Here is a 16,453-nt window from a genome sequence, read left to right on the forward strand (position 1 = left end):
AGAAGAAAAATACAACACAGATAACATTTTACTAGGCTTTCCCACATTTTCCTCAGGTTAATTTGACTCATCATCTAGACAATTATGCTGTTATATTCAATATAAAAAATAGATAGACCTAAACAAATCCCCTTATCTAAACACTCCAGATACAGGAAAAACAGGAACAATTTTTCTGAGCAGACTTTCTCTGCTGGGATAGCAGGCTTGGGAGGGTCGGGTAGTAGATTTTGTGCAGCAGCAGTCGGTGTAGGTATCACTGGAAAGGACTGAGGAGGTCTGTATCGCTCACGGACACCTACTGTGGAGAAGTCCATGCTACCTCTGAAAGGTCTAATAGTCCTTTGGAGGGATGTTTCTTCTAGTCCTGACAGGAGGTTAGCTGCATCTGACCCAGTAAGTCATCCTGACCCATAAGGTGCATGCTCTGAACTAAATTCAGAAATGATGGCTAACATGGGTCAAAGCTAGTTTTCACTGTTGCAAGTCCTGCTAGCTTGGTCCAGAGCTGGCTTGGTCACAGCTCGCTCAAGGATCTTTCCATCTCTTTCCAGTGCAAGGTGGAAACTCTAACTGCTAAAGCGGATGGTGCAGCACAGAGGTGACAGCTCCTGCCTCATCCTGCTGGTGAACGCCTCCGGTAAGAGCAGCGTCTTCCAAACTGCGTAGCACAACGTCACCCAAGGAGAGGGAAAAGGGAAATGGAGAAGCTAGCAAATGTGATTTCGATAAATGCTGTGTATGTTTCACTGGTGATGCTGGAGCTGGTAATCCAACTTTCTGGGTGACCCATAAGGGGTCTTTTGAGTGGGTCTTTCTTGGCACCATTGTACTCATATATTTAGCCAGTCTCAAAGGTTTTGATATATGAATATGATGGTATAGAAGTATAGAAATATGACTGGCTCAGATTTATTTTCACTGGCTTTGGGATTCAGCCACTGACTTCAGCGTAAGTCTAAACAGGCTGAGGCCTTTCAGAAATCATCTGGGCTTCATTATAACAGTAACAATAACAAATACAGCTATAATTGTGTGAAATGTTTTCTTGCAAAATACCCCAAAAGGCCTTTGGGCACCCTCACAAAAATACAGAAAGCGGAGATTATAAAAGAGATCACATGCCTCATCATATTGCCAGTTTTAACACAACCCCAAACACGCCCTCACACCCATGCACAACAACAGCACAAAGCACCAAATTTTAAAGAAGACCCAGATTATTAAGAAGACAGGGAATACACAAATGCTCACAATTATGTTCCTGAGCCTTTCCAAAAGACGGAATTAATTGTGCAGTTATAATTTTTCTCTCATAAAAAAAAAACAATTTCAACAGAGATATTAATAGCTGTTTCAATCATTTTTCATCTACAGTTGATTACAAATATGAAAAAGGAAATAGAGACAGCGAGGAGCACTGTGATCGTAAATTAATTACTGCAGAGGAGTCGCCGTAACTCCTGAATTTAATTTTCCTGTGCACGTTTTTAAAGTTAGGCTCGCACATACATCAATGCAAGAACTCAGGAAGGGCAGATACTGTAAAAATGAAAATGATATCTGAAAGTTAAGTCAACTCACTTAAAAGCTTGGCTCTGATATTTCCAATGTGTTTCAAAGATTTTGAGTTTGTTTGTGTATATATATGTGTGAAAGGTTTCACCATCTTGTAATTCATTTTTTCTAAGCAAAGAATGTACCTCATTCGTGCAAAGGACAGCAAGTTTGGAAATGTAACACTGGTATCTAGTCTGAGTCCACCAGGGAAATACATAAATCGCTGAATCTCTAAATTTCCATGTCATTGTAGGTATAGCTAGATATACATAACATGTTCAGACCCGAGCTGTGTGTTCAGTAACAGCTCTTCTTAATTATGAATGGGGAAGCTGAAACAGGAAATTTGTTTCAAACACAAATCAAAGGCTTTTCAACCATTTAATCTTTTAGCTTATCATGTCACACTTGCAGCACGTCCCAACAACCTGGCAAATAAAAGAGTTCTTACTGGGCATATTCTTGCAATCATTGAGTGAATTTGCTTCGTGCTGCCGCTGTTGTCTGTGAGTCTCTCTTTGAAGAAGAAGTAGATTTTGGCATCATTGGGGTCAGTGCCATCTGGGATAACATGAGCATCCACAAAAATCGGCTCTGAAATGAAACGGTGTACCAAAAAGACGAAACCAAAAGATGTATCAGTACAAGCAATTAGTGATTTGACAGTTACTGACTGCTTCAAGGAAATGCTATACAATACATATAGGGGCATGGCAGGGGCGTTGGAACTAGATGATCTTTACGGTCCATTCCAACCTGAACCATTCTATGATTCTATGCTCTAGCCTCATGTCTGTATATACCGGATATTATCAGGTAAATGCCCTCTTAAGTTCCTGCATCCTCACATATTATCCCAGAGATTTTTAGAAAACCAATTAAAACGTAGAAGCTGTAGTATTAGATAACTGTAGAGACTGAAAGACTTGGAGGAAGAATAGGGAAGAATCAGTGTGTTATCAGGGCCACATAAGGAAAGATTAATTGTGGCAAAACATAAAAGTAAACTGTTGAAAGACTCATTAGGAAAAGAACAAACAAGGTACATAAAAAAGAGAGGAAAATAACTCCTGGAACACAGAAAAGGAAAGCAGGGTATGCAAATGCTTGAATAGCATTTCAGTTCATATCAGAGGCTGATAAACATAACCAAGTGTACATTGAAAACACTGCAAAGGAGCACTAGTGAGAGAGCAAAATAACTTATATCCTTAACAGCAATCACATAATGGACAGTGGAGGAGTCCTCAGAAGACCTTCTCCTCTGTCTGAGGAAAGAAGCAGACCCTCTTCCTGCACGAAGGCTGTATCTTTTCAATGATCATGCAAGAGTGCTTCATCGGTTGAAATCCAGTACAAATCTTTAAACAATGTGATACAAAGGTTGGACCTCTGACAGAAAACTCACTTTACACTGCAGCATTTTTCTAGTCATATGAGCCCATTCTCAATTAATATAAGTGTCATGACTCTGGCTCTAAAAGAACATGGAAATAAACTGTGCTTGTCAAGTACCTGTTCTGAGCATATGAAACAGGCAGATTTTCCAGAAATTAGGCATTTTAATGTTTTTTTTCCCCTAATTCACTTTAGGGTGCACAGTTCAGGGTGTGCAGATAAGTGTAAGAACGTACAGCAAACAGAAGAAAAATTTAGAAAGCACAGTTTCCCATTCATAGCAAAGTGAATTTATTCTGATTGCAATCCTGAGATTTCACTGTAGTCACAGCCGCACAGGAATAACAAGAGTGACCCCAAAAATAATCAAGACAAAAGCACAGTAACTTTACTTCAACATGGCTGAAGGCTTTTTTTTAAATTTGAACTGCTATGTCATTTGCTCTATAACCTTTGGGATCTATCTCTGCTCAGCAGGTTGACCACCATTTTAATTCAAAATAGTTTAATTGGAAGGAGTCTTCGTATCAGTAAAGTCAGGGAGAATTTTCACATTGATTCCAGTGAAGCCAAGAGTGAAATGTTTGCACTCAGAAATTAGTTTTCCTACTGTGTTTTGATAATCAATTTCTTACCACTGAAATAAATGGCAGTAACTGTCACTGACAATGGTGCTCTCTTTTGCACACATTTTGCATGCAAGTGGTGGTGAGTCTTCTGTACAGAGGTGGATCAGCTTGAATTATCTGAAGTTAGTAATTCATTACAAAAACCCCTTAAAATCAAGCACCCTAATTTAAGGCAATGTCTGATGCATTAGAGGCGGACAAGGTGCTTCCCTAAAAGTCAGATTGTCTAACCACTTGCCATTTGAAAGGTTTTCATACACTTTCCCTTGAACATTTTGGTTCGGTCTTAATGCAAAAATGCCCATCAGATGGGGTGGTCAAAGAGGTTGGCTCATGCAGTGAACCCTCTACATCTGTGCATTGTCGACAATATGTATTTACACACATTTCTTCATGGTTCAACTTCATAAATTAAATTCAGAGAAAAGCTCTTTAAAAGACAAGCTCTTTATTTTAAACAAAACAAAGCAGAATCTCCGTGAAACCCATTAAAAGCTCTGGCAAAACAAAGGCATCTCACCACTCAGCCACTTGGAGTTGTGCTGGTCGGTTCGCACTGCATTCCTCCTGGTCAGACTCCGAAAAATGGCTGCATCTGTCCCCATGAAATCAATATACATTCCTGAAAAAAGCTCTTCATCTGAAAAGAATTGAAACGGAAGGGAAAAAACAAACGCATTGTTATGGCTTTTGGGAAATCCGTGTTTACTGATCTATTTTTATTTTAAACTCACCAGTTCTTTATTTACACAGGAATTTATACAGACAAATACTGGGTCATGGGAATGGGGGTTCCCTCTGATTTACAAAGACACGAGCTAGAATGCATGAGAATCCTCAGATTTTTCTTAAGGACTATAGGGAACTGCATAATTCAATGCAAAGCAGAACTGCATATGTGGTGAACCTGTCTTTGATATGAAGTTTAGTTGATCAACTTTCTCTGCTAAGGATCACTGGAAAATCAAGCTAGTGTTATCAAAAAGAATCACATTCAATTTTTTAAGTACGTACTTCAAAAAGCGCTTTTTTTTTATGGGAGTAGACAAAATGACTGGGCTGAATTTACTGCTGGTGTAAGCTGGCACAACATCTATTGCAGTCAATGGATCAGTGCCAATTTTCGCCAACACTACTGTCAGGGCTGCCCCAGGCAGCCTCAAGCTGACTCTAGTATTGCAGAGGCCAGACAATCATATTATTGAACTTTACGCGGAGTAATATGGAGCAACAGTTGTCCCCTTTTATGTACTTGATTCTAAGTATAGGGTCATTACGCTTGAACGGAATTAGACACGCAACTCTTACGTTAACAGAATGATGAACTTCTGCTCCCCGTGCAGGGCTGAAAACTCAGTCCATCCGTCAGGACGCATATCTGTGTTTGTGTGAGTCTGTGTGTGCGCATAAGTATACGTATATATAATTATAATTCTAATTACATATACTATCTTTTTCTACTCCGTGAATAACCAAGCAATTTCCACTGACTAATGACAATGAAACCCCAAAGTAGAAAACAGTAGCTAAAATAAACTCCAGCTCTCAGAGTGGGAGTGGTGGCTGAATACATTCCAGTACAGCTGGGTCCTTTGATTGATGTTTTTGTCTGAATTCCTGGACTACCCAGAGTGTGGTCAAGCTGGCAAGAGTCACAGGTTCAGAAGAGCTTGAGGCTATTTTTATGCTCTGTGTGTGTGTGTGTGTGTGTGTGTCCATCAATATGGAAGACTATTGGCTCATAAGAGAATTAAAACTCTGGAGATCTTGTTTTTCTGCTGCTGGCTAGAGCCTGAAGTGAACCCCTGCAGAGCAGCCAGCAGCCACTCTTCTGCTCTCATCACCCCCAGTGATGACAAGATTCATACGCAGGGGATTTAAACAATGCATTCGTTGCATGTTTGTGAAGCATTTACTTTCTGAGCGCATCTTGACAGAATGATGTTAGATCTATACTGATTTATAACTAATTTTGAACATGTATGTACATATATGTATATATATCAATGCCTAAATCCACCAGAGCTTTATTCTTATAATGAAATAAATGGGCTGAAAAAGATCAGGCTTATGGTTCTTACTAAATGTTATGTACAGTCCTATTCATATAAACATATGCATAGACATTAACAATAGTACTGCACTATGTAATTTTAATCCTATTACATATCAATGCTGTCAGTTATGTTATAAGCATTCCTAGCGCCTACTTGCTAATCATGTATCAGATGATACCCGTCAGCTCCACTTCCTTTTGGTTAAATCCTTAAATTCCACACAGCACTTGGTCTGCAGAGCACAACTAGTTCACACTACTTCTCTTTGTTATTGGAGGAATTGCTGAATTGATGAGTTATGTCTGCTTGTATAAATATCTCAGAGTCTTGGTGGGGAGAGAGACATGCATCCTGCACATTAGTTATGCCAAGTTTCTTCAAACGACAATTTTCATTGCTTTGATGCAAAAGTGTCTTTGTACAATGGCAAATTGTACCAAGTTCAAATTTGGTTTTATAGCATCACTTTCCTCTGAAGGGTGAATCAGCTTTCCTGCTGTATTCTAGGCCGGCGATGCCCAAAATTGCCAAGAAATTACAGCTATATTTAAAAATGGTTCTTTTGTTGTGGAAGAGTTACCCAGTCTGGCAGTATTTCCTATCTTCTGAAGCGAGAGGAAGGAATTCCTCCAGCAGAAGAATGGTCAAAGGAGAGTCCAGTATGTGGGCTCAGTCCTCGCATTTTAACTCAAGCTGTGGTTTACAAAATCTTTCCTTTTTTGCCATGGATATTGAGGCTAAATTCATTCAGGCTTAAATGTTTTTGAAGTGACTGGACTTTGTAGTAACAGGGAAAAAGTACAAAACTCAATCTGTGGTAGTCTTTTGAAAAAGAATGTGACCTTTGCAGAATAATTTAAACTTTGTAGATGAATTATGTCATGAAAGAGAAGTCAAACACTAGGGAAGGAGGTCTCCTCAGTCACATAACTGAGAGATCAAGGAAGATAACGTGAAGTCTACTAAGATGAACAAAGCTGCTATAGATCTATTGTAGAAAAAAATCAGGCTATTGTATATACAGTAATTCAGAAACAATGTACTTCAACGGTGTTTCATAAAATCCAGAAGAAACAAGGAAAGGAAACTTTATTTTTTAATGACAGTTGATGCACTTAATACCAGCACAGCAATGAGTAGCAGTGGATTAATCCATCCCTGACTTTGAACAAACGTTTTCTTTACACAGTGAGTGTCTGTAAACACTGACCATAGATCGCCAATGAGATAAAGTTGTAAGTGCAGCCAAGGTTTGGAGAGGTATCTAGGTAGCATTTGCCTGTCTTCTAAACATGCTTCAGTTCATACGTCTGTAATGAAATCACTTGTCCGTTGTACTAAACATATTTGTGATGAGGAATCAAAAAAAAAAATTTTATATTTTGAACGGACCATGTAGGATAGACTATATGACGCCTCCCTTAAGTGCCAGGAGACTCAAACTTTAAAGGAAATATCTGGCACAATTTGTAATTGCCATTCTTTTCAGTGGAAGCCGAATGGCAGAAACACTGCACATTGCTCCCGTGTAAACCTTGGGTGAAATACGCAGTCCTTGTGTGCACTAAGGTTTATTTGCTAAGAAAGCCTGAAAAGTCTGTGCAACTGCTGTTCCCTTCATAGCCAAAAATATAGCAAGGAGTAGGCACATACTGAAAAATCAAGGCTTTGGCACTAGAAGCCTGTGAACATGCTGGAAAAGTGAAAGGTCAGGTTACACTAAGTATATAACACGTCTCCTGGTTGGAAAAAAAAAAAAAAGTTTCTTTTACTGATGACTTCGGTTGCACAAAGCATGTGCCCCCTTTGAGTTTTCAGTTAGGTGTGAAATAGGCACTGCAGTAATTCTTTGTATGGGGTAGATCTCACAGTCACTGAGTACAGTCACCACCAATTCAGAAGAATATTTGAGGTCTGTCAGTTGTATCACTTTCTGGCCTTTCAAAGGGAAGAAAATTGCAAAATTGGTTGGGTATGAAGCCAATTGAAGAATGAAGAGCCTTGCAATAGCTGGTGGGCTCTACAGCAGAGATGACAACAAAAATGACATTCAAAGTAACTAAACTCTTCAGGCTTTCTTTCCCTGGCTACTCTGAGATTTTAAAAATAATTAAATGAGACACAAGTGCTGTCTAGGATGAACAAGGTCAGAAACCGTTCAAACATAAAATGCTAGACAGGGTAGTACAAAGTTGAAACTAACCCTGGGAAAAAATCTGTGAGCTGGAAAAGGGACAATCTTTTGTTTTCTGTTTCCTCTCCCCTTCAACAGCTAATTTCCGTGTTTCATTTGTACACCCACCTTTAGCTTCATGTAAACCTTGAAACACGGATGGACCCAACTCTCGTGCCCATCAGCCAGACACAAGGTACTGCTCCTTGGAGGCTGAATTTTGTGTCCAGATCGTTTCAGCCATCCTGTCAATGCACATCATGCATGATCGTATGGGTTTAGATCTCAGCAACTTGGAGTATTTTTACTTACTGATCATAACAGACACCGTGTTCACATTCGGGTTGAAGGAACAGCGCCCCTTTCCTGATTCACACTTGGAGTCGATCTTGAAGATTTGTTCCTGCAATGTAGATTTGTGCGTCACTTCTCATTTCAGGAACCATCAGAGGTAAAGTGATTTTTATGCTTGGCTGTTTCCAGCATTAATAATGCTCAGCACCACTGGGCACTTTTGCTGTACTATCAGCAGTTTAGCTTTCCTCTTCAGAATTTCATCATCTTTTCAGACAACCTTTTTATTGGTACCCAGTTATTTTCAAGACTCTTGTTATAAATTCAAGACACTGAAACAAAGAATTTTTCCCTGTAGCTCAGTTATGCTTTGGAGAGGTTGACTGATCTCTGCAATAACATCTGTGGAGATTACTTCTGTGTTTTTGAAGATATTTATTATTTATTTGCTGAATACACGGTGATCGTTATGCTAGTCCAGGAAATTATAATAAAGCTATTAGAACAATAATACACATTAAATAAGTATCTCTTATGACAACTGTCATTTGGTGATAGTATAAAACATTTGCTCTTTACTGAGCTATCAGACCTTGGAAAATCCTCTAAATCATACATATTTTCTTCAATACCGTCTCTTGGATTATGTGTAGAGCTCCAACTCCATAGTCAAGTTTTATCAATATCTCTTGACATACCCTGAAATATCTTGGAAATTTTTTGCTGTTTAGGAATCTTGGTATGGGGATTTCTTTATATTCTACCTGATTTATTAAGAGGAAATACATTTGGCAAAGTAGAAGCAACCTGGACTACAGCTTGAAATGCAAGCAGTCTGAATATCTTTACAAAATTCGCCCATCTCGGTCCACCTCTTCACTTCTTGGTTCCCAGCAACACCGAAGAGCGCAGTACGCTGAGCAAGAAGGGACTCGGGGACAAGTCTGCTCCTTAAAAACCGCAGTCAGTAATGGCAGAGACATCGATCCACAGCACAGCGACTCCCATACCACTGTCTACCAAACAAGCAACGTGTTGTGGCAACGTACTAGTTATTCAACTAAGGGCAGCAACTCTTTATATTCCCTTTAACAATTAATGTTAACCACAGGGGAACGGGGATGCCACACAGCTCACTGAGCAGCCATTTGGTGACAGTGAACTGGAGCCTCCACCAACCTGAAATGTTCAGCTACAGCAGGAAGTTTCCATACCCATTATCCCCTATCTCTTTCCCCCTCTTCTGTTTTGCCTAATTTAATCACAGAGATCTTATCTATTGTTTCAGTAATCAACTCTCTAAACAATGTTAAAACGTAACTATGAAGTTTCTAATATGATCTTGGGGTTTTCTTTTGTTGTTGTTTTACTTCTAGATTAATATGCAGCTTGATGCTAATCCATATTTACTCTATTATACCACTATTTACCAAATCAAAATGCCCATTACTGCACTATTAAACTAGCTCCAGGATTACACTTGATTTTCATATATATTAAACTACTTTTTAGCCTATAATTAATTCACAGTGATTACATTTCCTTCTGTTTGCATTTACTTTGACATTGGAATATATTTGGGTGACTAAGAGAGTCATTACCAAAGACCATAATATCAAGTGTGCCAAGCAAGAAAACTAATTATTTTTTAACCTCTGTTTCAGGGAAAGGGCAACATTCTGCCTCATCAATGAAATCGCTTTTTATGTGAGATTATGTGGAATCCTGGAGACAAAAGAGCAAAACAGGCCCAGTTCGTATAATTGTTGGATACGACTCTTACTGTCAAGCTTTGCAGCTTCTAGAGAAAAACAGATGTGCTTTCTAAAATATCCATTTTGCACGTGCAAAACCAGCCTTCTGTGCACGGAAAAGTGTACTAAATTAAAGGTGAAATGATAAAAGCAGAGAAAAATATGAGTTCTCACTAGTCCCATCGGCACTACATAGTTCTTCATTCTGCTCTATTAATTAGTCATGCACTGATATATGCAATGAATTCAGAAGGAAATGCTTGGCTTTAAACTGTTATGCTATTGTTGGCCTGTACAGTAATGGCTTTGAGCATGCGAAGCCTACAGTCAAGTGTCTGACTGACTCCAGACGTCTGAAACAGCAGTTTATTTAATCAATTTATCATAGGCATGTAGCTATACAGACAGGCTAAGTGAAGCCAGTTCTGCTCATCCAAGACACGTATCTTTATTTTTAACTTAAGAAATTTAACATCTTGCATCATCCGGAGGTGTCATTTCCCGCCCCCCCCCCCCCCCCCAGGTCTCATTTACTAAAACCCTAAAATAATGAGATTCCGAGTTCTCTGAGCTACAGTACTACTAATATTGCATTAATTAGAAACAAATGATATAATTTTCTATGTTTTAAATAATTTGTCAAGAAACAGGATAATGCTGAGAAAAGCTGACCTCAGTTTCAAAATACATCAAAATAAGTTAATGTATACTCTATTAACCAGAAGTATGGATTTACTCATTCAGTTCTGCATGCTTGTGCTTTTAAATCCAGGCCTATGAACCTCTACTTTTAGACAATGCATTAGGAGTGAAGGTGCAGTGATTCAGACGATACACTCCGTTAATGAGGCTGGAGCCAGGTAGGGATCTAACAAAAGTCACTGAGATCATCCCATGCAAACCTACCTGGAGAAACAATGATTTATCACCTCCTTGGCAACCCCTGCAGTAGTCTTGGGTCTTGGCCAGAATTCCCATCCCACTCCCAATGAACTCGGTGATGAATTTCCCAGTGTCTTTCCTAGGAGCCAGCCCAGCTTTTAAAGCTGCCCTCAGATGGCAAGACTCCAGGTAGCACTCTCTGATCTTCCTTCCCAACACATCTGCTTCCACATTGTACAGGAAAATATACTGCACACCCCTGTGCCTGCAGACATGAATCTGACCCAGAAGCTACTGAGGTGCTGGGTCTCAGTTAAGTGCTTTTCTTTCTCCTTCTGGTTGCTTAATTTATTACCTATTACATTTGCACATAAACAAACATTTCACTTTCAAATCAGGAAACTTGGACAATATATTTATGAAACATCTGGTACTTTGTATACTGAAAGTACACGGTGAAACTGAATATAGAAAAACCGGAGACCTATCTGGAGAAAAAAGGATTTACACCCTGGAAGATCTCATAGTGATCACAAAACTTCCTGACTTCATCCTGGCAGAATCTAAGGGGCAAAACTTGTGCAGCAGCTGAAAGTTCCCTGTACTGGGATTGCATTTAGCGGGTATTAAGCTGAAGTCCAGCAAACCTTTACATACCTGAGCAGTTAGCCCACGTAAGGGCTTCTCCCAGGGATCAGTAACACATGGAAGTTATAAAAAGTGGACTGCGTATTTTGCTTTTTATCTAACTGGCTACTTCCTTTCAAGTCTTTCTTTGTAAATTTTCCAACAAACAGCAGGAATGAATTCACCAGACAATGTCAAATAAAAAGTAGTATCAAATGTAGCCCAGCATTTGGTATGACTGTGGAATTTTGGACAACTATCGTATTTGAGGCATGGTTTTTGATCATGGCTTTGCTTCTAGCTGGTAACAGGTCAAAAAAACCTATGGATCTTTGTTCTTTTTCTACACAACATGATTGAAGGAACCTATTCGGATCACTGATTTTTGCATTTTCAAAATTTTGAGTTTTGCGTAACACTAGTAAGATGCATGACAAAACGGGTGGATAAAATGAGAAGAGGCTTACCTCGGACCTGCGGCCCCTGTTGACGTACACACACACGGGGCTGAAGGCGCCGCTGCCGCAGACGTACAGGTGTGTGCGATTGTACGACTGTATCACACGCACAAAATTACCACAGCCATGCTGCAGGGAATACAGAAAAGAATAATTTCACATTCACAAATGTTATTAGATGCCAGGAACTCTAGGGAGTAGACACGGTTTATTATTTTTACAGTGTCATAAAAAGCAGCTACTGAATTTGGTAGTCTCTGGACTGGAACAGCTGCAGACTTCTGCTTTCTTTTCATGCCATTTTGCCTAGTCTGGGAACTGGGCATTGATAGGGCACTACAGAGGAGTTATAGAGGAGTGCATATAACTTTTCCATTTCCACACAGCAACCTAATTTTCATCCACAGACATCTCTGCACCTTGCGTGGGAAGACGCAGGGCCTCTGCAGGAAAATAAGAAGTAACCTTATTTCCTTAAGGACATTTCCAAAACAGTCTCTTTTTTACCCCTAATTTTTTCATCCTATCTGGAGACAATTAAAAAGAAAAGCAAGGCCAAATCTCAGATCCCATTATTTGTGTAAACAATTTCTTTCCAAAACTTCAAAACTCTCAACAACACTAAGGAAGTTTGCAGTGAATTGTTGCTTCATATTGAAGATCAACAGCAACATCTTCAAATCAGCATGAAAACTAAAACAGAACGTTGAGAGACACATAGTTCCACACCACTGGATTTAGTTTTCTCCTTCCAGCATACCCTTTTCTTCTCTTGCTCTTTCCTTTTTTGACTTTGATCAACTGTTAATGCACTTTAGGTTGAAAATAAGATTTTCTCTGGATATTATTTCTTATTGAGATCACAGAACTGCCTTCATATTCAATCATTCAAACCTTCACCAAAGACAGTGAGAATTGCATGGGCTTTGTCAGCACAGGATTGAAAACTGTGTCATCAGTCATCTTTATGAAAATCAGTACAGTTAATATTTGTTCAGCAGACTGCACAGTTTATTTATATTTAAAGGCATCCACATTTTTTGTTCTGCAGGAGCTGGTACTGTAATACGACATCTGAAAACTGGTGCATAACTGTAGATAGCTCTGAGTTCATAGAAGGAGTTTCTCTACAGGGAGCACTGCGTGTCCTCAGTTAAGTGTTAGCTCTAGCTATATCAGAAAAATCCTTTAACCCAGTCAAAATACATTTTTTTCCCTAAAGCTGACGGCTGTTCCTAAATGCTTCCATTTTCTCATATCCAGCTATCTTAGTTCGGCTCAAAGACGCCTTTAGTAATGTCTTGCTATCAAAATCTTGTTTTTCTCAGCAGTATTACCAATGCACGTTATGGCTGTGGAAAGGGAAGAAGGACAGGTGAAGGTATACCACTAGCTTATATATGCCAGAGTGTAAAATGATGCTTTCTTTTCTTTGCAGAAAACATTTCTAGAAGACTCCTAGATAAAGGGTTACATGCTGAGAAATCTCAGAATGAAAGTCTTTCGGGATCAGGAGCAGGAGACAATGTCTGCATGAACAGTACTGGTACGTGGCACTTGCTACTCTGCTTCAGTACCATGCCACGTGCTTTCCAAAGTGTCTATGGCAAGAACGCAGGGGTGCTTACATGAAGGTCTCTTTTCTTTAAGGACAGCCTTCTGGGGTAACCATCTGACACATATCTCTTCACTGATGATTTACAGACAAGTAACACCAGTTGGCTCAATATCAGCATTCTCATAATTTAATGCTGTCCGGCAGGAAAACCATTTTATGATCTTCTCTGAATGTTTGCCCATCTGCCTAGTATTGAACCACTGAACTCCATTTGCAATTTGCAACGTGATTAATCTGAGTACTGCACTGTGACTCCACAACCCAACAAAGCAAAAAAATTCATAATCATTGTTATTTCATAATATATTCTGTGGGATTGCCATTCAAGAGCATCTAAGCTTCAGTTTATTTCCTTTTCCTTGATACTGAAGTTTGAGGTGACACGAAACAGTTGTCTTTAGGATGGATGTTTGTCAAAAGCGGTGGCTAAGCTCTAGGTATTCATATATTACCAGTGCTTCTCTTGGAGCTGATACCAACACTCGCTCAATAACAGCATCCGGGGAACTGCCTTACTGTAGACATCTGAAAGTCAGATATCTATGCCACAGGATCTCACCACAGTAAATACAGAGAAATAGATGTCATACTAATGTAAGCATTCAAGCTAGCCTGGTCAACATACTATTTAGAAGTGACAATTTCTTTTCAGTAATGAAAAAGGCAGCCAAAGATGACAAATTCAGGCATCAATGTTTGTCTAACAGTAGGGTAAACGCACTCTTCCCGAATCTCCTTGGAAAAGAATTCACTGATTGTGTAAAGTACTTTACTGGCTGCTCCAAGACTATCTATTCCTCTTTTACCTTGTGATAATCACCATTCTCTAATAGGCCAAACATTATCATGCATTCACTCACCCATTCTTTTTTTTTTTCTTTTCTTTTTTTTTTTAATGTGATAAATTCTAATTCATTTGAAACTCTCAATTCTTCTGAATTCTCTGCTTCTTGCATTATCAACTCACAAGAATGCTATTAAAATAGAACTATAATTTTTAAGTTGCAAACAGTGATTGAGCATTGGGTTCTCTTTTTCTCATTTCAGTGAGCTTTCAACAAGACACATCATTGATTTTAGTGGGAGCAGCAGCTGCTCTTCAGTAGCTTTTTTTTCCTCTTTTAAACTCTTGAGGACAAATACTAAGAAACTTAATGTAAACTTCTATTTTTGGAGCTTAATTTTTCTTCTGCAATGCACAGCTGGGATTAAAAAAATCAGTTAAAGTTGATGCACGTGGACATTTTTAATTAACTACGTCACAGGATATTAGCTGTACTCCAAATTAAATTGTAAAAACAGAGGTTCTATCCAGAAATCTGTCCACTAATGCAGCAACATTTAGGTACTTCAGCATGATTAAAAGCTAGGAAAGTCTCACCACTAAATATACAACATTAAAAGTTCTCTGCAGAGCCCAGTACTTAGTAGTTTCTTAGGTTTTTTCCTGTGGATCACATATTTTGCACACTGTTTTCTGCTTAGAGTATCATCTACATTTTTCCTGGTTTTGGCCTAGAAGAGCGTCATCATATGTTGGAAACATGACTAAGACTAATGAACTTGTCTATTTCAAAGAAAATAAAATTCCTTAACCAGTCTATCACATGTTGCTGATGCAGTTCACATACTCAGTAACTAGGTTCAACATTAATCACCATTAATAAAGCCGCATGTTTGATTTTCACATCTAGTGCAACAGGGCACTATTTATAGAATTTACGGCATGCTGCACTAACCAGAACAATGTAAAGGTGTGTAGAAAAATAGGACATTCAATGAGATTTTGTTTTTTCACTACCATAGCTATCAGGAAAGAATGCAGATAAGCCGCCATATCAAACGTAATATAGTGATTCATAAAAAAAATCATTCTGTTGCTCTGCAGAAATATAGTGAACTACTCTCCACAGTTTTGAAAAAGCAATATTGCAGCAACACTCCAGCAGGCCAACCTTCTGTTTTCCTTACGTTCATCAGCATTTGCAATAGATTTTCAAAACAATTTTCTTACAATACACACATTTTTCTTACAAAATGGACTCAGGTGAATAATTGTAACATTGCAATAACTGAACCGCGTGCCTTAGTTAACAATACAAAATGTGTAGCTAAAACAAATAGAAATATTAGGCATGATACTGAGACCTTTGAAACAAATAACAGTTTTTTTATACTAAATTCAGTGGATGTTTGCATTAATCCTATTGTTTATGAAATTAAAAGCTATATTCATATACACCTCCTTATGTCCTTCAATCACTTAATTAATTATGATCCTACATATACGCTATGTTCCAAAGATGATTACACCTAATGTGAAGGCTTCCAATTTCCATAGTTTTTTGCTCAAATCAAAATATAAGCAAAACTTCACTGATTTTTTTCTTACAAATTTAGTAGTGAGAAACCACAACTTTATAGCTCAGATTAGATTCTGAATTGTAATATGAAAATATCAGTTGGAAAACAGCTATATCTGAGAGCTAAAAAGAAAGTCAGGATAAAGACCTTAGGTAAAAAGTCAAAAGGGAACTGAACAGAATTAAAATGTGACTTTCTGCCTTTTTCTTTTTTTTTTTTTTACAGTTTAGCTGTCTTCTGTGAGTAAAATTTAGGCATATACACACTGTAAATTCAAATTACTTTATGGAGATAACCATGTTAAACTCTGCCAAAGACAGGATCTTCTGTATTGTACCACTCACCGGGTCTTTTGAAATAGCTCATTTCTGTCTATTATCTATAAAGACAGCCTTGAAAATTATCATCTGATTTTGGTCCCTTGGAAGGTGTCTGCATTTAGATGGGAGAATAATCAGCTGCGATGCAAAACGACCCAACAAAACTCCTCCACGGTCTGTGTTTCCCCTGATTCCAAAGATAATTTTTACCTCTTCCTAGTAAAGCATACTGGTTTCCAGATACTTATTTGGGCATTGTTTTGTGGAAGTCATGGGAAGAGGTGTTTGGGGTGTTCCCGAGCCTGGGGTCTGCAGGCTG

The 16,453-nt window shown here is 38.6% G+C and overlaps 1 protein-coding gene across 1 annotated transcript in view; it reads right to left on the bottom strand.

Moving 5' to 3' along the window:
* Positions 1-16,453, bottom strand: part of SEMA3C (semaphorin 3C) — a 125,178-nt gene that overhangs the window by 35,943 nt on the left and 72,782 nt on the right. Inside the window, exons 5-8 of the mRNA XM_054215828.1 lie at positions 11,842-11,961; positions 8,130-8,220; positions 4,108-4,227; positions 2,012-2,154 (exon numbers count right to left, since the gene is read on the bottom strand). Of these exons, the coding sequence (XP_054071803.1) occupies positions 2,012-2,154; positions 4,108-4,227; positions 8,130-8,220; positions 11,842-11,961 (474 nt within the window). The remainder of the gene's footprint in view (positions 1-2,011; positions 2,155-4,107; positions 4,228-8,129; positions 8,221-11,841; positions 11,962-16,453) is intronic.

The sequence above is a fragment of the Rissa tridactyla genome, chromosome 1, assembly GCF_028500815.1.
Source record: "Rissa tridactyla isolate bRisTri1 chromosome 1, bRisTri1.patW.cur.20221130, whole genome shotgun sequence".
NCBI classification, from domain to species: Eukaryota; Metazoa; Chordata; class Aves; order Charadriiformes; family Laridae; genus Rissa; species Rissa tridactyla.